This window comes from Corylus avellana, chromosome ca6 (assembly GCF_901000735.1).
Source record: "Corylus avellana chromosome ca6, CavTom2PMs-1.0".
In the NCBI taxonomy this organism is placed as follows: Eukaryota; Viridiplantae; Streptophyta; class Magnoliopsida; order Fagales; family Betulaceae; genus Corylus; species Corylus avellana.
In genome coordinates, this window is record NC_081546.1 from 17,804,430 (window position 1) to 17,831,757 (window position 27,328).

A 27,328-nucleotide genomic window follows, 5' to 3' on the forward strand; every position below is an offset into this window, starting at 1 on the left:
CCCAGGCCGTTGGGGTTGGCTCGCGGCCACCCCCGGCCATTGGGGTTGGCTCGCAGCCACCTCCGGCCACTGGGGGTGGTGGCGAACCGCCCCACCTCCCTCTGCCACCCTCTCCATTTATTTTGTTTTAAAAAAATAATAAAACCTGATATAATCAGGTGTGGGTGTTTATTTTTTCATAGAATGTTTGAGCTGATGTGGCAACCATTGAATGGTTTGTACAAAAGTCTACTTTTATGCATGGACCACATTGAAGTTATTTTCTTAGAAATATGACTTGTTAACTAGATTACTAGATGATGGACCAATCAAGCCCATTTAAAAAGCCATTAGAATTTAGGAGAAGTATGATGGAATCTTCTGTGTTTTAATTAATTCTTACTTTTACATTCATATTTTCATTTTGATTCCGAGACCTAATTTTTTGTCAAATAAATAATTAAAATAATATGATAAATTATACTTTGTCCCCCCAAGCTTCCATCTTATTTGCACTCATATCTTTAAACTTTGACTTATTGGAACTCGCCTTTACGAACTACCATTTTATTCCAAATTGCACTTCGAGTCAAAATGGGTTGTTAAATGTGAATGAAAAACATGCCATATGCATAGGAGCAAAGTGTAATTTTACTCTATAATATATATGTTGCATAAATATTGCTGTCATGTGAGTCTATGTGACAGATTCTGTCAACTTTATCGACCCAATTTGACCTGATGTGAAACTTAACACAATAATAATCCGTAAGATCAAGTTGTATTGAATCAAAATTTAGATATATGAGTCTAAATGGGGTGGTAGTTTGAGGGACAAATTGTAATTTATGGTTCGTTTGACATTGCAATTTTATAGACAAAATAAAATTTTAAGCCAAATCACATAAGATTATTCCTCATCCATCCAGCTATCGCCTTTCCCGGTTTGCCCACTCCCTACTCACCCACCTAACTCCTTTCTCCATCCCCACATGGACAAATTCTTCTCTATCCTTCTCCTTTTCCTATGTCTCTTCATATCAGGTGCTCTCTCTTTTGCTTACTCGTTGGACATTATATCGTCTCCTCCTCTAATGGCTCTACTCACTATCCTCCTCGATGTGGTGCTCAGCGCTCAGCTCAGCTCCCCTCCTCGCCGCTGCGGTCTCCTCCCCATCTACCCAACTTACCTACTGCTGCAAAACCACAAACCCTTACTACGACCTTTTTCTTGGCATGTGGACCAAGAATCATAGGTACTGTATTTGTTAGTTTGGGGTGCCTGTTAGAAGCCCCACTCTTTCGATCTTTGGTCTTTCCCTGAATTTTCCAGGAATTTTATTTTTGCGAATTACCTTCTTAATGTATTGTAACTCCTATCTCGCCTAAAAAGAAACATTTCAGAAAAAGCCATAACTGCAGTCTAAGATTACAGAAAACACATGCCATCAATCCAATAACCCCTATTACAAAGTATACAACTTTTCAGTACATTCCCAATCCAAGCATAACCTTTCAACAAAATCATTTCCCTCAGAAAAAAATGATGGGAAAGATGACCAAGCCACGTACAACAGTTATCGTGTTCGTGTTCTCAGCGTATACAATGTGATACAACTTTTGAATTCAAAGTACAAAACTATACCACTAAGGTGTAAATCTAATCAACCATCTACCACAACAGATATAACATGCCTAAACCTGAAATACATATCACAACAACAACAAAAAAAAAGTAATGCATGATTTTTTTTTAAAATTTTTTAACTATTAACCTGTCCTTTTTTCTTCAACCTCTCAGCCTTCCGACTAGATGGGTGTTTCGTAGTAGGCTCGACAAGCAGCAAGCGTGACATGACATATGTCAAGAGTTCCTCATGGTGGGAGAAGGTGAAGTCCAAGTGGGCATACTCAAACTCATTATATGATACATCCACACCAGAATTCTTCATTAATTTATAGTGCTTTCTTACCATCGATGGCCGGATTACCTTGTCCTTGTGTCCGGCAACCAGATCAATGGGAATGTCAATGAGCCAATAGAATTCACCCAAGTCCAATGGCCCAGGAGATCCATACGCCTCCATGTTAGCGGACACGCTCCCATAATCGAACATTTTAAATTTTCCGCTACGCTTCATCTGCGCAAGGTGGAGAGCCACCTGAAATGAAACTCCAGGCATATCATTCATGTTGTAGTGAGGTAGCCCTAAGACACCAACCCAATTTGAGCTGTCTCCACCAAAGCCATAGCTCATCAGAGTTTGAACTAGCCCTCCAACTGCAGGATAGTTATGGAAATCCCTAGCCAACTTGTTGAGTAGCATACGGAAGAATCTGGTTGGTATGTAGAAGCCAGGCACGAGTGGTGCCAAAATAGGAGCCAACATAAGGAAAATATGCTCCACCACCGTGAAGACAAAAGTAGAATCATCATGGAATCCGGCAGGTGATAATAAAATCAATCTGGATAGCCTGTGGGGCTTTTCTTCCACTCGGCGTGTTATAACATACATCAACATAGCAGCTCCTCCCAAGCTATGACAGACAGCACAAAGTTTGTAAAGCTGATCATTGGTTTCCTGCTCGAGATCAGGTTGGCTAAGCTTCAATTCCGAGGTTTTTACTTGGTGAATTTTCTCTATTATTGCAGGAATATCTTCAATCCCATGCTCATTGATGGAGTATCGCCAGTACCTGCATTGATGCTAACATTTAGATATACAGCATTACCCTACTAAAGTGGTGCCGCATTATTTAAGAATTCTGTAAAAATGCAGTCCCATTCTCCTCCTTCCCAACCATAAACTTTCAAGGATGCAAATGAACCAAAGATATAATCCCATATTAAAACTGACAACTAAACTTACTGTCGTGAGGAAATGTTCTTGTCAACATGTTCCCTAGAAACCAGACCTCGCAAATTCCCAAGAAAAACATCATACCCTGCGGAGCAAGCAAGCAACAGCATATCCATAGTTCAATATATTGACTTATTTTGCAAATTGAGCATACTTTTAATGCAAATATAACAAACCTTTATCAAAGGCTGCAAAAGCAGGAGAACCAACAACCCCATTGGACACCCAACTGGAAAAACAAAACAAAAAACAGTGAAAAACTAAAACTACAAACAAAGGAACAAAAATCTAAACTTTAAGGCTTTGATACCATGTTAATAAATTTGTAGTAAGAAGATTATAGGGAGAAGAGGAGGCTGATTGTATTATTCAGCTTATTATTTAACCTAATACAAACATCCTAATATATAGGATTAAGGAAATATCACAATGACCAAACTACCCTCAAACCCTTATGACTTACTAACCCTAATAACTCTTCTAATAGCTATAAATGCTATTTTTACAAACATGCCAACTCCCATTATATTCTGCCAACTTTTCATACACAAAGTCAAGCTCCTAATTAAGGTTTGGCCATGTGAAACTTCCCACAAACAGTAATCACATTGCCAATACACTGAAATGCCAGAGACAAAAAAGCAATTAAAAATAGCTTCACAAGTCACCCTCACAAACCATTGGAGCAAGTCTTCACTAAACTGACCCATGCATACAACCCATGGGAAGAGATTAGAACAATCAACAACCCATAGACTTCCTTTCCTCCCATTTAATCCTTTTCACTTACAGAAAAGTCCATGATATTTCGAGGTAACTAGTATATTGGGGAATTCAAAACATTAGGAAAAGTACTTCTTCAATGAAACTATCCTCTGCACAAACATGACCATAGTAAAACCAAGAGTGAGAAGAAGGGCAAGGGACAAACTACAGCCAAGACCATTTACATTTCCCGACACTAATTATTCATGAGAAGAGATTAATGGGGGTACCCGGTTATAAGTAAGGTACATATGGAACAAAAAAGTAAAACACTTGATATATTGTACAATCATCAAATATGTATTAAGGTAGAAAGGAAATGAAGTAAATATCTACAAAGCCAGCCACTCTTTCTGGTGCAAAAAAAGTATCTTAATTAAGAATCAATATATGCATATTTTGATTGTAGCTCATATGCAAATGTCAACAAAAAAATGAATGACAAGAAGACAGACACCAATCTACGTCAAGAGTGTTGCCTTTTGAAGTGCCAGTCATGTAAGATGACCGGGCAAGGCTGAGTCAAAATTGATGACCCAAGGTTCATTGAGCATTGAGGGAAAGGAGAGTCGGGAAGAGGGGGCAGCCTTACAACAGGTTGGTGGCAAATTGTCTCGATGATGGACTCACAAGAAGACAAAGGCCAACATTTTAAACATATATACCAACATACAAACTCAAAAGAGTGATCCCATATTTCGTTACCAAGTTTAACCTATGTAAGGAATTCAGTAGTTTTATTGAGTGCAGATTCCACATTTCTACAAACATCAATCAATTTCTCAACTCCTCATTCACTAACTCTTGACCTCCAACCAAACTTGAAGATGAAAATAATATCTGATAATGAATAGGGTACATTCTGGAGCTAGACACAGAAGAGTTAGAACTTTATTAACATCATGGTGTTTTTAATCTCTTCTCCCAATAATTGCAGAAACTACACCGACTGTTCACTAGTGCAAATTACAATTAATCAAGAGAAAAAACCAACTCACCCCATAGATGAATCCAAAATTCCATGCTGAAGATAAACTGCTTTCCGTGCATCACGTCTGCAACATCACACTGTAAGCATAAGGCACACAAATAAACTTATAACCTGACAGGAAAAGTTGTTACCTAGGAATTCTTTCCAAAAGAAGAACATATCCATCAGCAGTGATCACATGGATAGCTTCATATGGGTACCTAATAGAGAAAGAAAATTAAGGAACTTGCAGAAAATATGAATAATTTCAGAAAGAAACATAAGTTGCAGGAATTTGGCAGAGCACGGCCCTTACCCAAGCTCTGTTATGACATCCTGACATGTCCGAGCATCAGTATTTAGAGACTGATGAAAAGTAGTATTCCTTTCTGTAGGAGCTGGATCATTTTCCCCAAGTGTAGCTGTAGTGACAGAGGCTTCCAAAACACTACCATGATTTTCTCTAGTACCCCCTTTGTAAGATGAAACCCAGCTCAATAGTTTTCTAAAAGCCGCTGATGGGGAGAGAATAAAATGAGCTACCTTATGAACAACATCAAAAATAGCTTCTATGAAGATCTCGATTGCTAGATTAAGATCCTGGTAGACATAACAAGAAAAATAAGCAAAAGGGAAATCCAGCATCTAAATCTTTTACATAAGACAAGAAAAACAAATTATCAACAAACAACAATTTCCATGAATCATAAGTAATAGCAGTCCAAGCACAAACCTCTATGACTCCACGTCTCCTGTCAGTGGTAAAGTGAACAATCTGGTCCTTGAGTGTTCGCACTCTTTTAATTGGATGTAAACGCCTATGACTCCCAGAAATAGCAGGGGCTTTTGATCCCTTATTATAAACAAAATGACAAAGACGAACTGGGATTCCCAGAAGGAATTTTGCGGGCAACAGAATCCAAAAGAATATGCACCTGATCCATCCTGTCCTATGCTTATCATACTTGGTGGAAGCACTGGACCCAGAGACTCGTGAACTCTGAGATGATGGTGATGCAGGATATATGTTTAGGTCGCTATCTTCTTCGGCAGAAGAGTAATCTACGCTTGATGTATCAGAATCCATAGAAAGCTCATGAATGAACTGGTTGAAAGAGGACACACCACTATAGCATCAAGGAAAAGCAGAAATGTCAACAATTGTTATCACATGTTCAAAAAAAATCACCAAGTAAGTTCTTGAGTTGCTATTCTTGAGTGAAAACCCAAAACTTTTTAGACTACATGAGTTTGAAATAGCCATTGACAAGTGAGAAAAATATTCTTTTGATAAGTAATCAAATTTCATTAAAAAGCATAAGGGTGCATATACAAGAAAAACACCTAACAAAAAAAAGAAAAAAGAGACAAGTGACAAAAATGTTAATCCCAAGCAACATGAATACAAGCAGGTTTATGCTTAAAATGAATTAATAGCACTTCACAATTTGAAAAACACATTTTCATCCCTTTCAATATGCTTTCAATTTATAAAATGAGATAGGAATGTCAAACTCTACACTCTCACCACACAAATTTGTTAATATATTTCGTGGATGTAACAAGTGTGTCGGAACCTTGGACCAGAGAAGAATGAGATGAGGAAAATAAGGTAACTTGTGGGAAAGTTTGTCTCTCACTTACTATCCCAGTTTGTGTGATGAGTTTATACACCCAGAATCTTCTTGTCATCTTTCTTGCAAAGTAGAGACAAAAAGATAGAATCTTACTCCAATCAGATTGAGAAATAATTAAGAAATCTACCTCTCAGTTTTGCACTTTTATTAAATTCAATCTTCTGTCACAGGAAAGCAAGTTGTTACAAGACCCTGTTCGAAGTCATAAATTTAAAGCAGTAGCCCCTAGCATGCATGAGCTTATTTTGTGAAGATAAATGGAGAGAGGTGGTTCAAATACACAGCAATGCCCAACACATGCCCAGTTTCACATATAAGTTAGTAGAAACATCCAATCCAAGGTCTAGCAAATGGATTATTCCAACTTAGCCACCTTGCGATATAGAATAGATAAAAAACCTGCCTATATTGCCATACCATAGGAAAGCTTTAGAGTCCAGATGTTGAATATAATGACACACTACTTTGAGGGGGATGGGAATGATTGTGGAGTAATTGAATGCACACCATTAATCGAAAAATTATGCTCATTGCATAATTAAGAACTATGCAGAAAATTATGCTCATTGCATAGGCAATCAAAGAGAAGACAGAGAACTAAGTAACCTCACTTTCAACAAATTAAAAATTCAAATTTCCATTAATCAAAAACTACTCCTTGGAAATAACTTTCTCCATCCTGTATTTTTAAGTAAGTCTGCCCATTTTGTCCAAAAATGAAAGAAGTCAATTCCCCATAAAAGTTCTAGTGCAGAAAATTTTCCTTTTTTTTTTATAAGTAATATGTATTATCAAACACGCAAAGGGGCACAACTCAAGTACATAGGAAGTATACAAAGTAACCCACTAGAAAAAGGAAAATTTCATAAAAACATTTACCACCATAAAAACTTACTTTTCCATCCAACGTGGAAATCGAGGTCCACGAAAGCCTGGCCTAAGCTCCCAGCCATGGATACCTTCAAGGATAGTAGCCTTCCCCGGTAAAATGGTCAACAAAAGTGCTGACACTCCATTGATCAGCCTCACAATATTGTTCAGAGATTCATAAGTAAATGTCTTTACTGACCTGCACAAAAAAATAAAAAACAAAAAAGCAATTTTGTCATATCATGACCAAAAATATGCCTTAATAAAAAAAAAAAATTGTAACATATATCTGAAAATATAAACCTCAGTAACACCCAGATACTCTCTAACTCGTAAAGCAGAAAATCAACCAAATAAACCCTGTTATTAGCAATTCTGAAGACAGCATAGAGAAATTACAGATAATTTGGATAAGAACCTGAGCTGGAAACCCCCCACTTATTAATGTTTAAAAAAACCATAAACCAAAATGTACAAAATGCAGGAGCACGGGGTGATTATACAGGGGGCATAGAGAACTTATAGTCTCAAACAAGGACAAAAAGGGTAAAATGGCGTCTTAAACTCAAGACAAAAATACAAACATGTGAAACCAGTCAAAACCATCTATATGTTTGTTTCTGGAAGTCCCAAAACTTTCACCAAGGCCTACTTCTGATGAGGACCAAACACAGGCATCATATCCATACACTGAGTGTATTCCCCAGTCAAACTGTAAAGACTCAATCAAATGCAGCTACTATGTGTTAGCTAAATAACTTAATCGACAAATACGCATCACATGGTTGAAAAAGCCTGCGAATACGACCACAAGAAAAAAAAGATGGGGGTTGCCTGGACTGCCGATCACTGACAAGACCCAAAAAAACCAATTTTTCCATCGTTCTAAAGATAGCTGATAATGATGTCATTCATGTAACATAAAAGGTAAAAGATTCATCTCATCTAATTCCAGTCATTTAGAGGCCACTGATGTTCAAGAACCGACGAACAAAATTTGTTTAACTGTCCAAAGGTTATGAAAAAAACAAATATCGACGAATTAGATTCACTAACCCATCTCGTTAAAGTACCAAAGCTTTCCATATATACAACCAATTATAAAAACCAAATTTTTTGACCCAAAAAAAACCATAATAAATGTCACATCAAACATTTCTAGCTTCATGTAATCAAAAATATGAAACTATTGAAGCCACCTCCACTAATCACATCGACATCAATACATTTATCACGTTATTCAAATCAGTACACCTATATACATGCAGTAGAAGAAGAAAATGGGATTTGGGAGAGGAGGGCTCACTCTTTTGTGACGGCAAGGATGTTGTCAACGAACCGCTGCAACATTTAATTCGTATTTTTCCCTTTTCCCACTTTATAAACTCCGATTTCTGCATCAGAAGATACAAATTGTCAAGGCCCCATGTTAGAGGAAAGCATAGGAGGCATGACATTGGGGCATGCCTAGTCTCAACAACCAGGACCATGAAAGTGCAGCAGGAAACCTAAACTTTCATACCTATATTGGCTATATAAACAACTGTCCACAAGGATTGGGATCCCAAAACTCATTACATGTCTTTCAAAACATCTTACATATGTATCCAAGGGCACAAAACAAGACTACTACAAGGAGAGGTCATCGGCTTCCTATTCTCTGGCCCTCCTCAACATGGGACTGACAACCCAAAACATTTCCATGGTATCTGAAAAAATATGGTTTTAAAGAAAGGGGTGAGTTTTACAACTCCATGTTTACTGTAAGGTGAGAAGAAATAGTAAGAAAATATGTGTCTTAAACATGCTTGGAAAATTTCTTGTAAACAAACATGAGAATAATAGATGCAGTCAATAAAACATGTAGGATAAAATTTATGATTCTGTAAAGTTTTCCTTCCACTTTCATGAATATTATTTTCTTGTGTAATATGTTTACCCCTTGGCCCATTTCCGCATGTCTTGAACCATGAGCAGCGCATGTTGGCTTGTCCCAAAGGACTAACATGGCTCAATCCTATGGCCGCAAGACAGCAACCAGAATGGAAGCTTCCCTAGGTGAAGACCATCCGGCCGATAGCCCACACTTGTTGAGTGTGGTTTGCCGTGCTATCATACATGTTGTGTGATCCAGTACCAGTCATAATCATGTAATAATGGTGCATGGGGTGCAACATCATGCATATACATGACATAATTATTAAAATCATGGCATGTGCAATTTCATGGAAATATAACATGTCATTGTAATCATGGCGCATGCAACTTCATGGAAAATATAACGTGAGTCATCATAATCTTGGCACATGCAGTTTCATGGAAAATATATCATCATAATCATGGCATGTGCAATTTCAAAGAAATCATGTTTTATACTTTATTTCATGAACATGGTGTGTATCAAAAATCATGTTAATGTGTATAAAATGTGGAAGGAAGAAGTGTAGTTTCAAGGGATAACAAAAGCTTATAAAATTCCCTGACTTGTTTTAAAAATAAAATATTTCTTGTGTCAGGGGTGTGTTTACTTACCTGAGCTATTGATTGGTTGGCGAAACTCCCTCCCTACAAATAATCACAAGAGCTTGTTAAGAGAGGTGTATTCTATTAAGGAAAATTAGTCATGTAACTTCCCTAGAATAACTATTCTAAGTTCAAGTATTGAAATAAACCAATTATTGTTAACACTCCTAATCACCTCATAATTCCTTAAAATAATACTAATCATCACTTGACTAAATTTATCCTTCTTAAAACTTGTGCACTACACCTAATGAACTTTTTCAAACCTACAACCCATAGAACTTCCAAGTAATTAAATCCAGCTTACTACCACAATCCCTTAAGCAATTATATAGTCAATCTAGTTTCACGTACCATATGGTACACTTCAAATAAAAGAAAGAACTATTCATAAATTATATTCATGGGAAACTTATAACCACATTAAATCTCCAAACAACCTAATAACAGCCATTTGATTTGAAAATCCGCTAAAAAATCCTTATTAAATACTTCTCTAACCATAAGTACTCCCCACAATGCATTCTAACATGTCCCTACCACTTAGGCCCAATCCAAACAGATAAGTATTAAAAGTTGTCTTTCATTCATAAATATGACTAAAAGCTTAAATGCTTATTCACCATATGTAAAACTTGATAGAAAGTCAAGACATCATGATTCTCACTTATAGATGGACATCAAGTAAATAAGTCAACATCCATTTCCTACAACATAAGCATTAAGTTTAACTCAGCAGTAAAGCTGTCTACAATATACCCATGTAAGTAACTCAAAATACAGCAACCTTAGTAACCCAATGAGCATGTTTAAACCTCAATAATTTACTCTTAATATCTCCTCAAAATAGCTAACAAGTAATTATTTTCCAGCAAGCATTTACAATCAAAACATGATGTCCAGTCTTTTATGAATGTGGACAAAGGGCCCTGCCTTAAAGAGGTTCCCCGACATCCCAAAAAAAAAAAAAAAAAAGAATGGGGACAACTTACGCCTACGATAATTTTTCATGTTCTCTCTTTATCCCCCCAAGAATTCCAGCAGCTTTAAACCACATTAATCATGAGTGTACGTTTATAATCATCTTGGTTCCTTACCCACAATAACAACCCAAAACACCAATAGTCCAAAGCCAACATGGAAATTTGGTTGCATTAACAATCACAGATGCAGCAACCTATAGGTCTCAACTTATGGAAAATAGCTCTTTGACATAGTATAAACATATTCTAGAAACTTTAAATCCGCCCACCAAAAAGGGTATCATACTATGATCACTATTTACAAAACTCAAAAATATTTTCTAATTCTAATAGCCAAAATAACCCTTTATTTCAAGTAATTTCTATTCCACATGTAGCTTCCATAGCTTCATCTATGTACTACAACAAACCAAGATAACCAAGCATTCTTAACATACATCCTCCAACAACCAATAACAAGAATTATTTTTCATCTTCACAATCCAACTTGTAATAATTTATCCAATCAAGTAACAACACTTCATCACTTACAAAACAATAAGAGATATCATGCCTTAATCAAAGGAAACATCCTCAAACCACCAAACAATTCAATTAAAACACCCATTTTCCATCGAAAACTCCACCAGAAATAACCCCAGAAATCCGTTACTTTAGCTTTTTCAGTTTCAGCCAATGTCCACAAATATCCAGGAAATCAACCCACAAATTTGTGTTCAACTCTCCCCAATCGGTATGGACCAAGAACTAAAACTTCATTTTAGCCAAAAAAAAAATCGGAAACCAACCCAAAACTAAACCATAATCGGTTAAACACAAATCAGAACATCAAAACAATCTCCATAAATGTCAGCATGAGAACATTCCACTAAATTTGGCCAAAACAACAACTAAATCAGTTCCATAGCCAAACCAAAAACTTACAAAAATCTACACAAAATTTCCAACACCCAATCAGAATCAGAGAGACAATCCAACAAGATCTACCTACAAAATTTAAACACATATTCGGTCAATGTTCAAGCCATGCTCCCCGTCAAATACTTAACAAAATACATATACCCATTCGTTAGAAATCTTTAAACTTCAAACTTGAAACTCATATAATCATCGACATCAAGACCCAAGAAATTTTCTTTCTAAAAACTCAAGGAAAATCACCCAAGCTCGTCAATCGTGCAAAACCCATATCAAATTTCTTCAAAACACAATTGAAACACTACCCATTAAAGAAAACGAGAGAGAGAGAGAGAGAGAGAGAGATGGACCTTAGAAGATTTCTTCTTCTCCAACTCCCCTTTAATTTGCAGCGAGAGAGAGACGGGATAGAGGGAGTGAAACGTTAAGGGAGAGAGAGAAAGAGAGGGAGTGAAACGTTAAGGGAGAGAGAGAAAGAGAGTTTCGATTGAGAGAGAGAGAGAGACAGAGAGATGAGGGAGAGGGAGAGGGAGAGTGAAATGTGAGTCTCTGTTTTTTCGTAGAGGTTTTCTTACACGGAATGTGGTTTCTTCGTCGACGTGAAGAGTAAGCGAAGGTCGGTAATGTCACGAAGTCCACGTGGTGGAAGCTTGTCGAAGATGTGTCGCTTTGGAGACGCGGAATACGCCCACGTGAAGAGTAGAAGTATCTGGGCCGTTGGTGAAGATGGACAGTTAGGATATAGGCTACTTGGATAATGAATTAGGACGCCACGCTGTACAGTGTACAGCCCGCTGGTTCTGCCACGTTGTACACGTTCTTCTTTTATCCTTGGAATTCCATTCTCAATCCACTTCTTTCCTGAATAAGAAAAAAGAAAATATCCACAAGGAAAAGATAGCTAATGATGATGTCCTCAAGAAAAAAATTCTTTCGTCTAATTCTAGTCATTTCGAGGCCACTAATATATATATATATACATAATAATTTTATAAAGATTGATATCTTCCAGAATTTTTTTAAAGTTTGAAATTTTTAAATTAATAAATTTCAATCATTTATTTTATCTAAGCGTCTAAAATAAACCATGTTTCAGCATTTAATAAAGAAATATGACTTATTAAATTTATAGTTTTCTTATTAAATGTTAAAACATGACTTATTTTATACGAATTAAGATCCTCTCAATTTTAAATAAAAAAAGTTAAAAAATAAAATTAAATTATCCCTCCACTATAACTAACTGTATATTATCCAGTTTAGTATTTGAAATGAAGAGGATAATTTTCTATTTTAGACGCTTAAATGAGATAAACCGTTAAGATTTATGAATTTGAGAATCTAAAATTTAAAAGAGAATTCTATCAAATAAACCCAAAAACACAATGTTGTGTCCATTATTGCTGAGTAAAACAAATCAAAATATTACACAACATCAAATAAACCCGAAAACACACGATTGTACCCATTATGAAAATATTAATGGAGGTTGTAAACCCTAGTTTTACTGACCATCCTAGAGAGGGATACCACATCTGGTGTACCGTTGTTGTAGCAATAAAAGATAAAATTCTAAGAGGGAAGAAAAGACAGTGAACAGGGAAAAGAGAGATGCCAGGGAGAGAGAGAGACCAAAATCCAGTGTTTTCATCTTTACCATTACAATCTATGTTTTTATCTTACGTGTCAAAGTTTAATTGGAGCCTGTAAAACCCTTGTTTTATGGCCCCTCCAAATTGAAGGTAAACTCAATTAGACAATTACGGACTGCCATGTCTAGATTTTTTTTTTAATGAGCAAATTTTCTTACAAACTAATGTTGCACTCCATAATAGTAAAATTATTAAGCAAAAATCTAACTTGTTAATTTAATTAGTTAGCGACAGATTTGTTAAACATAAATTCTTAATCATTTTACTAATTATAGACCGTCACCTTTGTAATACTCCCAAAATTTCACACAATGAGAGTAACGAGTTTTAGTTTGAAATAAGAGGGGTTTAGGATATTTTGAAGGTTAGAAGGTTAATTTTGGGCGAATATTGTTTTAAAGGTCTTGACCTTTGATATCAAGGATCATTGAGTTTTATTCTCGTATACAATTTTTTATATAGTAATATTTTAATGGGTAAAGTTTACTTAACCCTCTCAAACTACCACCCCAATGACAATCTATCCCTCAAACTATCAATTGTGACAATTTACCCTAAAAATTACCAAAACAATGACAATGTACCCCTAAATTTAACAAAATAACAAAATTACTCTTACTAAAATAAATACAAAACACTAAAATTTAATTTAATTTTTTCAAAATTTTAAGGTTATTTCAGTCTTTTTGAAAATTTTACAAGGGTAATTTCTTCATTTTGCTAGCATTAGGGGGTACATCGTCTTTGTTTTGGTAGTTTGGGAGATAAATTGTCATAATTAATAGTTTGGGGGATAGATTGTCATTGGAGTGGTAGTTTAAAGAAATTAAGTGGATTTTACCCTATTTTAATTTTGTAATTAGAATATGATGAATTATCTTTGTAATATAATAGATATAGCTTAAATTATTATTATTATTATTATTATTATTATTATTATTATTGTGAGTCTTAACATAGACTCACAATAAAACTTGAGATTATTATTCTCGAGATATAGCTTGAATTATTATTATTCTCGAGTTTATATACATACGTATAAACTCGAGATTTGATTATTCAAGATTCAAGTTAATTTATTTAATCAACTTAAATGATAAAATCTTAACAATAATTAATTAACTAATAATTAGTATGAATTTACTTTATATAAGAAATAAATAAGTTAACTAAGCATCTTGTGAACGAGTTCAAGTTTACTCGAAAAATAAATGAGACAAGTTTGAATAAGTTATCTAGTTCAATAATAAATTCGAGCTCGGCTCGTGTTTGAAATTAAATTAAATAAACAAAACTTAAACATTCAATACTCGACTCGAGTACGCTCCAACTAATCATTTTTGTCTCCAGATTCTGGGGCAGGTATCTCTGTTGCTGTAGAAGTATGAGTGATGTCTTCTTTTGTTCTTTGTGTGAATGCAAACTGAGAAACCAAGGCCAAGTGATCGCTACCCACTTTCTGCACAAGAAACAAACAACTAAACCTACAACCACAGCTCTACATACAATTAAAAACAAATACTAAATAATTTAAAATTTTATAATACTACTAAATACCTTTTAGGAGAAACTTTACTTTGCACCTTTAAACTACTACGCGATTTAAGAAGACTCTTCCAAATTTTAAAAACTCTTAATTTATCCTCTTGAATTTTCAATTTGATTTAATTGAACTCCCCCCCTAGATTCAACCATTAACCCTCAACAAAAATTACTAAAAAGACCAAATTACCTTTCGATTTTTTTTAATAATTTAAAATTAAGGGTAAATTTAGAATTTTTTTTAAAAAAAAATCAGGGGTATAAGAGTCATTTTATCACTTTTAACATTTAAAATCTGACGGAAGGGGATATATCACATCAAATTAAAAGTTCACGAGGTAAGATTGAGAGTTTTTGAAATTTAAGAGAGTCTTCTCAAAATGCATAATAGTTCAATGATTTTAAATGAAGTTTTCCCTAATTTTTAATATGCGCTAGAACCAATTGCTGCTAAAACCTACCAGGCTACTGTGTAAGGCAACAACATTGTGATCCTAAACTTGGGTAAATATAGAGCCAAGTTCGATAAAAAACAAAACAAAACAAAACAAATAAAACAAACAATCGAACTTACAAATATATCCAACCAAATTATTTTGTAGTTGTTTTTCTACCCTAAACTCAACATAGAGATATTATGCAGCATCAACCAACTACCAACTTGTTTGCTTACCAATAATTAGCATATCCAAGGAGAACCACAACGGGTTTGAGAAGAACAAATGTTCTTCAGTAGAATGGGATATGTCAACACATTCCCAAATTTCACACAGGACAGCAGCTGAGTCTTGTAACTTCTACCTCTAATTTGGGGAATTAGGGTTTGGGGTTTGATATAGGTAGCTTGGTTAGGATTTAGATCTGATTTGATTTAATATTTAGATCCATCACAGCAAAGTAGTGAGAGAACAGATTAAAGGGCAAGCACAGAGAATAACAAAGAAACAGAACAATAGAGATTCCACAGAAATCAAACACATCTCTAAGATTTCAGTCCTCACTTCTCACTGATGTTCTATGCTCCCAAATTTGAGAATTACAACTCTTTTGTAATGCTAAAGGAAACCCCAAGGAAAAACAAACTCCATCCCTATGATAAAATAAACCATTGCCCTTCATTGAAAATCTAATTAAAAGGCATAAATAAGCCAACAGAAAAATATTTTACAAGTAATTGACTACCGTGGACACTAGTTGGACCAAAAAGACTTATAAATTGAGTACATCCCATAAGCTTTAGTTTTTATTATTTTCCAACCAGACCATTGCTGCAGCATCATGATTTGTTTAAGTTTTTTTTTTTTTTTTTTGGATGAATATAATTTCTTTAAGTTCTTTAAGTTCTTTCTTTTTTTAATTTTAAGAAAAGAAAAACTGCTTTTGAGTTTCATGTACAAGATTCAAACCCACAATCAAGCAAGAGAATCCTAAACCTTAAAACACTAACCCTCACTTAATTTCGTTTTCTGACCAAAATCTATGCATAAGACAAACTGTAATAATCCCTTCAAAGTGGAATTCTATATCTCTATTCATTGAAAAACTTTAAAAAATTTCAACTCAAATTGCATCAGGCGGCAGAAGTCTTGAGTGTTCCTACCTTGCATGGGAGACCACCTGTACTGTGTAGAATATCAAATGGAATGGTATCTAGAACTCTCGTAGGTACAAGACCATCAGAGTACCTGTATCAGTACAAGAAATTTGATTTTTCCATCATCATGAACCATTATTACAATCATCATCATAACTTTCATGCCAGAAATTTACCATAAATAGTCAACAGTTCCAAGAAACTTCGAGTGGTAGGATGTAGCTAAAGGTTCACCATCAGGCCCCCGTGTTTTTGTAGAGCCCTGAGAATGTATAGATATGAAATAGAAGAAAATATTAGTGGGTGTTTGTACAAGATAGGAAGACTACCAACCTCGGAAGACGAAGATGAACAAAATCTAAGGCCCGTTTGTTTCGGCGTAAAATAATGGACAATCCAAAAATAATTTCCTTTGACTACAGAAAACCTAGGACTTGGGGGAAAACAAAAACGCTTTTCCACACTTGAGAAGTGCCACACTGCCCCTGGTTCTCTCACACAACTAAGTTCTCATAGCTCCTCTTTGCCGTTGCAATGGGCACCAAGTACTCCCTACCATCTAGCGCCCAACAATTCCCACTGGAATCTGAACCTAGCCCACCAGCATCTCACAGCACTGACCCAGTATGGACGGGTAGTCAAGCCTTCCAGTGGCAGCCCAGCCAAGGACTTCCCAGTCACCCTCTGCAGTGCCTCTCGCCGGATCCCTGCCAACCTCTTGCAATTGCCTAGCTTCAATTCCAGTCAGTACAATGGTGTCGTCCCCGGCACCACCGACTTCATAATCTCCTCGACCTCTTGGCTTGTCAGAGCTGCCATGGCCTCAGTGGGCACAACTTGGGGTGGAGGCAGTGCACAATCAATGAGCCCTGCCACAAGAGACTTTCCGAGTGTCCTCATAGAAAATCATGTCCTCAGCATGGTTTTTGTCATCGGTGGTGGCCCAAATGTCGGTGGAAGGGCAAAAAATGGACTGGACAAAGCTAAGGAGGTAGATGAAGGAGGCGACCAAGGTGACGATTTTGGAGAGGTAAAACATGAGTAGAGGGGTCAAGTTGCAGATCTTCTTGCAACACAGCGTCAACAAGAAGTAGGCCACCGAAAGAAGAGGGTGAAGAACACTGCATTGGTCAGGTACAGAGGCAAAGGCAAATTTACAGTAACTAATAAAGAATAAGAATGATAAGAGGTGCTGATGGGTTGATGGATGATGAAGTTGCTGGGTTTAACACGAGGAAGGCTGGACATTTTCCAACCCATTTTCAGTGATGCTACCAAACAACAGAAAAATAGCTAATTTTCCCCAAAAACATTTTTAGACAAAAAAATGTTTTACGCCGAAACAAACTGGGCCTAAACTACAATGTTTTAAAAGAGTAGGACCTAATTACCTTCACTGTGGCGTAGGCACTGGCAAGCTTCAGTTGATGCACAAGTAAATGGCACCCAGCATTTCCAGTAGCAACTTTTACCTCTTCATCCGTCCAGCAATTTTCAAATAATCTGAAATGAACAGAGTTCAAACATATGAAGTTCAATGGTCCCAAATAAGAAATATAATATATATGTTCACTGTTCAGAATAAGAAATGATGAACAAGAATCAAGATGTTCTAATGAACCCAAACCCAGCATATGCCTATAAAATCAACAACTCCAAAACAAGCCTTACTACGTTTAAAATCGTCGAATAGGACAAGATCATAAGATGAGAAGAAAAAATGAAGATACCAATTGAAATGATAAAATTCAAACTATGATAGAAAAGGAAGATAGTGGACTAGTAATTTAAGTAAATGATTTTAACTCACAAAAGCACAAGACCTGCAGTTTTAAGATAGAGAACTAGACTCTGGCATCAAACATCATAGAATCCTTAATAAATAAGATGCAAATCCCACATAAATCTACCAGAAGGTGACAAAAGCATTCCAATGCTCTGTTGTTTTAGAAATTCAGAAAGGGAAGAACCTCTATTCATATATGATTGAGAAAAGAAAAGAAGGTAGTGTTTAATTCCTAATGAGATAATAAAAGGAGCAGACTATGTTGATCTGTGCCCATATTGCATAAGTCTTAAGCTAAAAAATCTCGTTTTGAAAACTGTATGAAAATAATGAACCTGGGCCCAGTCCAAGAACAGTTGTGCTGCTCTAGCCAAAGTTCTCAACCAAATGAAATGTATGTATCCATTATGTGAATTACATAAATATATCAGTGCCTGAGGAAAGTAACATGTAACTACCAAAAACAAGAAATTGTACCTGTTCATCAAGATAAATGGACTCTTCATTTCTTTCTTGACACCCAGAACTTGAGCAGGATGACAACTTCTCTGCCCAGATAAGTCTCTTCTATCATATGATAAGATATTTAGCTGCAAAATAGAAACCATAATCAATTTCAATCAAGCACCTTGGCTGTTAAATGTGTATTTTGGTTCACAAAATGACTATTGTCAGGATCATTCCTGTAGAGAATGACTTCTATAACCGTGATAATGTTCATGAGGTTAACAACTAAGCAATCACCTTGGAGGATGACAGGAACTTGTATATTGCACTCTGTCAATGAGAAGGGTAAGAATTAGAGCAAGAAGTATATCAAGACAAAAATAGCTTAGGATATTTCACCTGAGGAGTGCCATTGAAATCACCGGCAAGCACAACAGGGGCATTACCCCATTTTGCTGAGAGGCTTTGAGCCCTTGACAAGAGAAAGCGTATCTGAAAAGCTAAGCTATTCAATATCAAAGCACATCAGCAAATCAATGCAAAACATTGAAAAGCTTGATATCAATTTTAAGAAGCAAACCACAGTTTTTTTCATTAACATTAAATACACAAACTTTTATGCAAAAAGTTATTACACCACTAAGTAATTAACCAAAACTTCAATTTGTGTTCAACCAAAACTTCAACCAAATTACCCAGAATGTTGATAATAACTGTCGCTTTCTTATTGCTATTCTTCCTTCTTTTTTTTTTTTTTTTTTTTCTCTCTTATTTCTATAAGCAAATTTCACTCTTGCTAGAAATAAAGATTCTGCACAAATCTCACAAACTTTTTTTTAATAAGTTCAAAATAAGCTAACACCAACAACCATGAATTGGTACTCTTACATGTGCTCACATTTTCCAAAGAAAAAATTCCTCAAACCACATCTATAACGGGGGTGGAGGGAGAGCAAAGACAACCAGATCACCCATCACCCAGAATGTTGATAATAACTGTCGCTTTCTTATTGCCATTCTTCCTTCTTCTTTTTTTCTCTTATTTCTACAAGCAAATTTCACTCTTGCTAGAAATAAAGATTCTGCACAAATCTCACAAACTTTTTTTTAATAAGTAAAGCAAATTCATTAAAAAGCACAAGGAGCGCAACTCAAGTACATACAACACCAATTTATCACTATGATGTGATGTATGCGGAGATTATCCATAGCGAGAAATTTTCCTAAAGATGTTGTCTAAGTGAAGAAAGTCACCCTCAAAGGAGCCTTAGACCTCAAGATGCTCTTTCAAGGGAATGAGAATCAACATTGGCAAGAACTTTGTCATTTTGACCTCAAAAGATCGTCTTTTCGAAGGAATCCAACAAAGCTTATTATCACCTCTCCGACCCTAACGGAATACGGAGCATTGAAAAAAGTTAAAACATAATCCGCTTCTCAATTATGCACCAATCTGATAAAATCCATGTCCCAAAGCATCTCCTTATTGTGAGCAGACATATATGGTCAGCCACCAGAGCATCCTTATCCCTTGCAAATTTGCAATTATGGTCGTAAATGAACAAAGCCACTGGCAAACAGGCTTGGGCTCAAATTGGATTAGCTTGGCTTGAACTTGATTCATTTATTAAACAAACAGTGCTTGAACAAGTTTATAGGCTCGTTCATTAAACAAGTCAAACTCGTATAAACTCGTATAACTTCATTTTCATTATCTTTTAGTATTATTTTTAATTTTGTAATAAGAACATCTCAAGTATTTAAAAAGATAAAAAAGAATTCTTTTCGTAATGTAATAGATCCAACTTAAATTATTGTGAGATTGCAACAAAGATATGGAGTGCGGTTTTACAGTTGTTTGGTGGGTTATGCCTCGAAGGGTGAGCGAGTTGTTGGAAAATTAGAGGGGGCAATTGGGAAATCGTAATGCTTTGAAAATATGGAGGTTGGCCCCTTTGTGTCTAGTGTGGTGTCTTTGGAGCGAGCGGAACATAAGAAGCTTTGAAGTTCGTAAAAATGGATTACTAGAGATGAAGAAGATGATGTTACAATCCCTTTATACTTGGAGAGTGGCATAAAATAGTTTGTCTGTTACTAATTTTTCTGAGATTTTGGAATTACGTTCTTTTTCTATAATTTAGGGGTTCTCTTATATACTTCATGTGTACTAAGGTTGCGCCCCTTTGCGCTTTGAATAAATATATATTACTTATCAAAAAAAAAAAAAAAAAGAATTATTGTAATTATGAGTCTAGATATAAATATATGTGTGTGTGTATGTAATAAATGCATATACATATTAGAAGACAAACATATAGATTCAAGATTTGATTATTTAAGATTCGATTTAATTTATCTAGTTAACTTTAACATTAATTAATTAACTAATAATTAGTATGAATTTACGAAGAAAAAAAAAATTAATAACCACGAAATTTACTTTATTTATGCAATGAATAAGTTAATTGAGTTGCTTGTGAATAAATTCGAGTTCATTTGAAAAATAAATGAACAAAATTTGAACAAATTATCTAATTTGCTGATAAGTTCGAGCTCGACTCGTATTTAAAAGGAGTAATGCTACTCTTCACACCCGTTGATCACACTCATCTCACACCCGCAGATGTAACATGTTTTAAATGACTTCTCATGTCATCCATTTAAATAAAACAAGAGAGAAGCCACTTAAAAAGGCATCATGTCAGCCGGTGTGACTTGGGTGTGATAAATGGATGTGAAGGATAGCATTACTCGTTTAAACGAACTGAGCTTAAACAATCAATACTCGGCTCGGCTTCAGCCCTACTTGCAATGCAAAATAACTTCGAAGAGGTTTCCTTAAAAGAACGATCCCCACACCAAATGTCAGTTCAAAACCTAGTCTGAGAGCCGTCATCCACCTCGATACTAACAAAACTTAAGAACGCATCGCAACCCCTCTTAATATGTTTCCATAGACTCGACCAATATGGCCTAGTGACAACTTTAGAGCATCAACCACCCCAGTAAATTACCATATTTTTTTATCAACTACCTGTAGCTAGCTACCCATCTATGGTGGATAACCCAAGGGTTAGGGGCGTGCTGATAATGACTTCACCATATGGTGAACAAACCAAATGACACCATATCACCCCATTAGTGAATGCCCAATACCTCTAACCACATTATTGTCCCACCTGGTTAAAATCTCAAGTTACCGAGCTCGACTCACAAGCTTTTTTGACGTGGTTAGAATACAAAATCAATTGGGTGAAGGTGCTATGAGATACATTAGATGCACTTCATATCTGAGAAAAATCATTGTGAGAGGATGTTAAGTTGCCTAATTTAAGCCCTAGACCATAAGGAAAGTAATTATCTTCAAGTTATGAATAATATAATAGGACATCAAGGTAAAAGGACTTACCTGACCTAATTTAACATCCCCACGGCTTGGGTTATAAAGCACATGGATGTTACCAATAAGTAGTCTTCTTGATTCATCTTTACGCATCTGCCTGCATGATGGGCAAAGTTAGGCGCCAAAGCATCAAAATGACCATTTATCATAATACTGCAACAAAATATCAGCATATGCTAATAAATTGATACCTCAAAAACAGAAAGTTGAGCAACATTATCATGAAGACCATACACCTTAAATTCAATACTCTCTGCCTCTAATAACTGCAACCTGATGAAAAGAAGTTCAAAACTATTCATTTATTGCAACCTAACCAGTATCAGAAACAATAATATGAAAAACGATTATTTAAAAAAAAAAAAAAAAAAAATCCTTACTCATTGGCTTTCCAAAACATGGCACAGCCATCAACAGTATCTCCAGTGCGTCTCTACAATTGCAAAAAACTTACTTTGAATTTTCAGTTTTAACTTAAATATAACCCGCATAAGAATACAGGGCTTGACACTCATACAGCTCCATTTGCAAAGGTTTCCAGGTCTTAAAAAAAAAGGCTCAGTTATAAAGTGAAAGGCCACCAACATAAGTAGTAAAATATTAGCTTAAAAAGCAAGTCAAATGAAGGTGGAAATTTTAAGGTTTTTTGAAGAAAAGTTTCGAATCAGTTGGTTTAAGCTGAATTTTACTAAACAATATATCAAGCACGATTTTCAAATGGCACCTGAATGGAACTGTATGAAGGTCAAATACAATTAAATGTGTCTGAAAATACTAACTTCTTGGACAAAGTTGGCTCAAATTTGAAAATTAACCTTATAAGACCCAACATAACCCGCTTTCACCAAATTGTCTGATAGATCATAATATTTGTCCACTTCCTAACAAAATCACAACAGCCAGCATAAACCAAACTCCAAATCAGTAAAAAAAATTACCCACAACAATCAAAAGGCAAACACAAAATGAATAAATAAATAATAACAAAATGAACCTTACTTGCAAACAGATTATATCAGGGTTCCACCCCATGAGTTCTTTGCATATGACCCCTTTACGCCGCTCCCATTTCATGTAAGAAGAAGGAACATTTACGTAGAGATCTCTGTGCTTTGAAGCATTTCTGTCCCCCAATATGTTATAAGACACAACCGTAAATCTCTCTGGCACGCACACAAGCCGCAAACCAAAACAAAATTAATGCATTGCTCAATCAATGTGCTAGAGTTTTGCTACGTAATTCTTTAAAACAGGAAAGTTCACAGAACCAACTTCATTTTAGAACTTGATCATGCAATTCAAACGCTAGTGTTCCGTTTGGTTGCCAAGAATATTCCCAGGGCAATATTAATAATATACGTACCTGGGGATGCAAGTGGCTGATCAGCTTCGACCCAGTGGCGGACAATCTCCGGATCGTGATCCAACGGCCTACGTCTAAGGGCGTTGTACCATCGACGGCTGTAGGAGCGGGAAGATAAGGAAGACGACGATGGAGGAGAATCTGTGGGACCAGAGGTGCAGCAAGAGATGGTGAGCTTGAAGGATGAAAGGAAGAAGGGGCCGCGCTTCGGCGTGCCCGAGCTTGTGATCGACGTGGCCATGGGCGCGCGCGCGCGGAGCCAAGAAGAGACTTCGCAGCCCATCCTCGAAGCGCTTGAGTTTTTTTTTTTTTTTTTTGAAATGCTCGAGGCGCTTGAGTTTGTGGCTGTGGCTGGGCGCTGAAGCGACTGAACTCAACTTTTTTTTTTTTTTAAGTCAATTATCCGAGTAAAATTGCTGTTGTTCGCGGTTGCCATTATTTTGAAACGTGGAATTCAAAATGACGACATATATTTGGCTAAAATATAGTTTGTTCCTTAAAATTGCATTTAATTTTTATGAATAAATATAAAATTGGTCCACGTAATTAGTTTAAATTACAAATCACTTTATGTGATATAAAAAATAATTTATAAGTCCATTTAACTGGCCTAAATTACAAATCACTCATTGCGATATAAAAAATTATTTATAGATTCTCGGGATAGGTCAATACAATTTACTCCATAAAATTAATTTACGTTACTTTGCTACATTATACCCAATAAAAACGCGACACGTATTATTATTTTATATGACAACTATAATTCTTCGCATCATTTTGGACGCCAACTAAGATTACACATTAGCTCTCACTTCACGTTATACTACAACAGTAAATTAACATAATCTCTTCTATCCCCAAAATTTTACTTTGTGTGTAACCCCCCCTCATTTTCATCTTCCTCGCCATGATTTGAGAGTATTTTGCGAAAATTTGACAATCACATTTTGTGAAGTGGCTATGGAAGATGAAGATGAGTGAGGGTTACACACGGGATAAAGTTTTAGGGATATAAGAGATTATGTTAATTTATTGTAACAATATGACATGGAGTGATGGCTTATCTGTAATCTTAGTTAGCTTCCTAAAATGATGTGAAAAATCTTAGCTGTCATTTTTTAAAGTCATAAATTAATGATAACAAGTGTCACATTTTTAGTGGGTATGACGTGACAAAGTAACTAACTTTGATAAGTTATTTAACGGGAATTGATTTTAGAGAGTAAATTGTTATTTTTGCCGACCATGAGAACTTATAAATTATTTTTTATACCATATGGAGTTATTTATAATTTAGGTTAATTACAAGATTTATAAATTATTTTTTATACCACAGTGAGTGATTTGTAAATTACGCGTAAATCTAGGAAACATTGTCCTAAGAAAATCCTTCGAAGCTAGCAAGTTAGCTACATAAGATGGCGAAACATCCATTTAGAGTGTTACGAAGTTTTAAAGAAGAAATGGTGGAAGTGATTGGTTGGACATCTGAATGATCGGGGAAAGTACTGTAAATTCTTTTATTTATTTATTTTTCCATTTTATTTTCCGCACTTTAATTCAAGATTTCTTTCTTTCTTTTTTTCATTTTATTTCTTGTCATTTTATTATTTGTTTCTAACAACAATTAATCTTATGATACCTATTTCTGTAAGACAATATTGCTGTAAGTTTTTGACAGGAATGTGTTGAATGTGTTTGAATGTGTTTAAAGACAATATCTTTAAATTTCAAATTATGTGTTTGAATGTGTTGCTTTTGTTCGAGATGCAACTTCTCTTTGCGAGGTGCGACTCATCTTTCTTTCGGCGGTGAGACTCTACCCAAAAATCCATTGTTGGCCAGTGAGTCCCTTTTCAACATGGGCCTAGCTTTATTTTCTGCTGGCCTTCGTTTATTTTCTTTTATTTCTCATTCGTCCCGATTCACTCGCTGATAATATGCTCTTTTAAATCATGAATTCTCTGATAAGTGATTTATTCTATCTCTTTACATCTCCGTCTCAAATTGCCTTTCTTTCTTTCTTTCTTAAAATAAATGAATGAATTCTCCAATAAATAAGCCCGAGAAGGAATTCCACTCTATCATTACCGAATTGACTCCAGTCCAAGGTCTCACCTCGACTGATCGCGATCGTCATCCCGTCTCACACACAGCCCTCAGGTAGTTTCGAGCGGGTTATTGTGCGAATGAAACTTCAAGCTGTACACCTATACTCTAGAAGAAATTCTACTTGTGACGTTAACTCCGCATGTTAAAATTAATTGGTCATTTCTCTTGCATAGCACTTACTTCAATCGGTTAGGGCCACACCTCATGAAGCAGAGGTCATTAGTTTTACACTACCACTGGTACTTCAATCGCCAGGTGAATGTGTATGTATATTACTACGAGAAGGAAAATAAAAGTAGAAACATGTTTGTCTCAATTTTGTACTGATGTAAAAATCGATGGAAAGATTGATTTTATAATATTAGAATGTACAATGAGTAATTTATCACTTTTGAAAATTAAAAGGACTAATTTGATACACACGAAAAGCATAATGACCGATTTTGTATTTTACACTAAAATTAATTGGTCATTTTACTTGCTCATCATTTCTTGTACATGGAAAATGTCCCACTAGGAAGGAACCTCTGCCACGTACAAATTTGAAACTTAAAAGTCCTTCTACTATGTTTGGTTACATGGGTATGGTATCTATTGGATCAAAAATTTGTCATGCGAGGTCTTGGTTAATACTCTCCTACTACTAGAAAATGAGTGGTTAGCAGGCCTCCGTTGATAAATGGTTAATTTGTTAAGTGTGAACAAATTCACAGGTGGGGCGCAAGAGGTCAATACAAGGTTTGATCATCTCATGAATCTCTGAAAAGGAATGGGATTAAATTCGCACCAAGGATGTATTATGTTTCTTTTACACCATGGAAGAGCTTAAATTCAGGAATCTTATATTATTTTACCTGTATGTATGTTTGTTTTGCATTCTATTGATATTGGTTCAGTGCGCTTGCTTGTATTCTTTTAAAATGCCCAACAAATGTTACATCACCAATTATCCACAATTTTTAAGCCCATAGGAAATGGAAAATGGTAGCCTCTTAATCATATAAATTATATTATAATACTCTCTCTCAAGTATAGGCTCAAACTCCTCAATAGGTGAGGCCGAATACACCGAATTTTGAACTAAAATGGGGGTGGAATGAAAAAGACAATGAGCGAACTCAATACCTTGTCTCCGCGAGAGGACGTTGGACTTAAAGACATCATAGTGACAAAGTACCCAAAAATAGTTGTGCACTAGTCATCCTCCTTTTTCTTTTTCTTATTTTTTTTTTACTCTTTCTGATCTTATTTACTAATTTCTAAAACTGAGACCCAAAATAGACGAATTGTTTGACATAGACATTCATGTATAAAAAAAAAAAAAAAAAAAAAAATCGCAGAAAAAAAAGCTCTTCAACTGACAGCCGTTTTGAAATAGCACCATGACGTTTAAAGTGGTACATTAAACTACCAAAGTGTGTCAAAAAAGCCACTGTTTTTTATTGTATTCCTATAATACCCTTATTCTCAAGTAATAAATCAATAAATTAAAAATGAATTCTTTGTAAAAAAGAGAAAAAAAAAAGAGAAGAAGCAAAAGCAAAAGAAAAAGGAAAGTGGTGGTCTGCGATTTACCCCCGGAGGTCGAGGGGTAATATTTATGCCTATCTATTACACCCCACGAGCGATTTCTAATTTATTCCACATATAGTAAATAATTTTTTATTTATCCAAAAAAATTCCAGATTGATTTCGATTATTTAAAGCACCAGTAAATTAGGGGCAAAGAGTTTTTCGAACAGCAAATTCGTTTAAGTGGAACTTTTGCATCTGTCAATATTTCTAACCTGAACTAAATGATATTTGTAAACTTTGTACTAATATTTTAGCACAATAAAAGAAAGAACTCGATGAATCATATGAAAATTATCGATTTCATAGGATAGATGAAGACAAATAGAGGGAGTGTAATGGCATTGC

The 27,328-nt window shown here is 35.4% G+C and overlaps 2 protein-coding genes across 6 annotated transcripts; both read right to left on the reverse strand.

Annotated features, from left to right (window-relative positions):
* Positions 1–1,386: 1,386 nt before the first annotated feature.
* LOC132183776 (uncharacterized) lies at positions 1,387–12,097 on the reverse strand. 4 transcript variants are annotated; one of them, XM_059597189.1, is made up of 12 exons: positions 11,857–12,097; positions 9,615–9,647; positions 8,605–8,791; positions 8,389–8,476; positions 7,108–7,281; positions 5,309–5,702; positions 4,892–5,175; positions 4,728–4,796; positions 4,604–4,660; positions 3,017–3,069; positions 2,850–2,925; positions 1,387–2,676 (listed from the first exon to the last, which is right to left on the reverse strand). In XM_059597189.1, exons 4-12 carry the CDS (start codon positions 8,430–8,432, stop codon positions 1,743–1,745), a joined length of 2,085 nt encoding a protein of 694 aa, XP_059453172.1. In that variant the 5' UTR covers positions 8,433–8,476; positions 8,605–8,791; positions 9,615–9,647; positions 11,857–12,097; the 3' UTR covers positions 1,387–1,742. The 4 variants fall into 4 exon arrangements, with proteins under 4 accessions (XP_059453172.1, XP_059453174.1, XP_059453175.1 ...); XM_059597191.1 differs by lacking the exon at positions 9,615–9,647; XM_059597192.1 differs by lacking the exon at positions 8,605–8,791.
* Positions 12,098–14,342: 2,245 nt separating this feature from the next.
* Positions 14,343–23,599, reverse strand: LOC132185864 (carbon catabolite repressor protein 4 homolog 3). 2 transcript variants are annotated; one of them, XM_059599667.1, is made up of 13 exons: positions 23,294–23,599; positions 22,930–23,093; positions 22,746–22,811; positions 22,311–22,363; positions 22,122–22,203; positions 21,937–22,023; positions 18,927–19,019; positions 18,825–18,857; positions 18,558–18,670; positions 17,686–17,797; positions 16,471–16,556; positions 16,301–16,385; positions 14,343–14,617 (listed from the first exon to the last, which is right to left on the reverse strand). In XM_059599667.1, exons 1-13 carry the CDS (start codon positions 23,574–23,576, stop codon positions 14,489–14,491), a joined length of 1,386 nt encoding a protein of 461 aa, XP_059455650.1. In that variant the 5' UTR covers positions 23,577–23,599; the 3' UTR covers positions 14,343–14,488. The 2 variants fall into 2 exon arrangements, with proteins under 2 accessions (XP_059455650.1, XP_059455651.1); XM_059599668.1 differs by having other exon boundaries at positions 22,930–23,053; positions 23,294–23,377.
* Positions 23,600–27,328: the final 3,729 nt, after the last annotated feature.

Excerpts from the sequence above, each read along its gene's own strand:
- LOC132183776 (XM_059597191.1), bottom strand. The coding sequence starts at position 8,432 with ATGTTGCAGCGGTTCGTTGACAACATCCTTGCCGTCACAAAAGA. Across the intron at positions 4,797-4,891 it reads GATGTCATAACAGAGCTTGG|GTACCCATATGAAGCTATCC; the intron begins GTAAGGGCCGTG and ends TTTCTCTATTAG. Across the intron at positions 3,070-4,603 it reads ATTTTGGATTCATCTATGGG|TTGGGTGTCCAATGGGGTTG; the intron begins GTGAGTTGGTTT and ends TTGTTTTTCCAG.
- LOC132185864 (XM_059599667.1), bottom strand. The coding sequence starts at position 23,576 with ATGGGCTGCGAAGTCTCTTCTTGGCTCCGCGCGCGCGCGCCCATGGCC. Across the intron at positions 23,094-23,293 it reads TCAGCCACTTGCATCCCCAG|AGAGATTTACGGTTGTGTCT; the intron begins GTACGTATATTA and ends TGTGCGTGCCAG. Across the intron at positions 17,798-18,557 it reads CCATTTATCTTGATGAACAG|ATTATTTGAAAATTGCTGGA; the intron begins GTACAATTTCTT and ends TGTTCATTTCAG.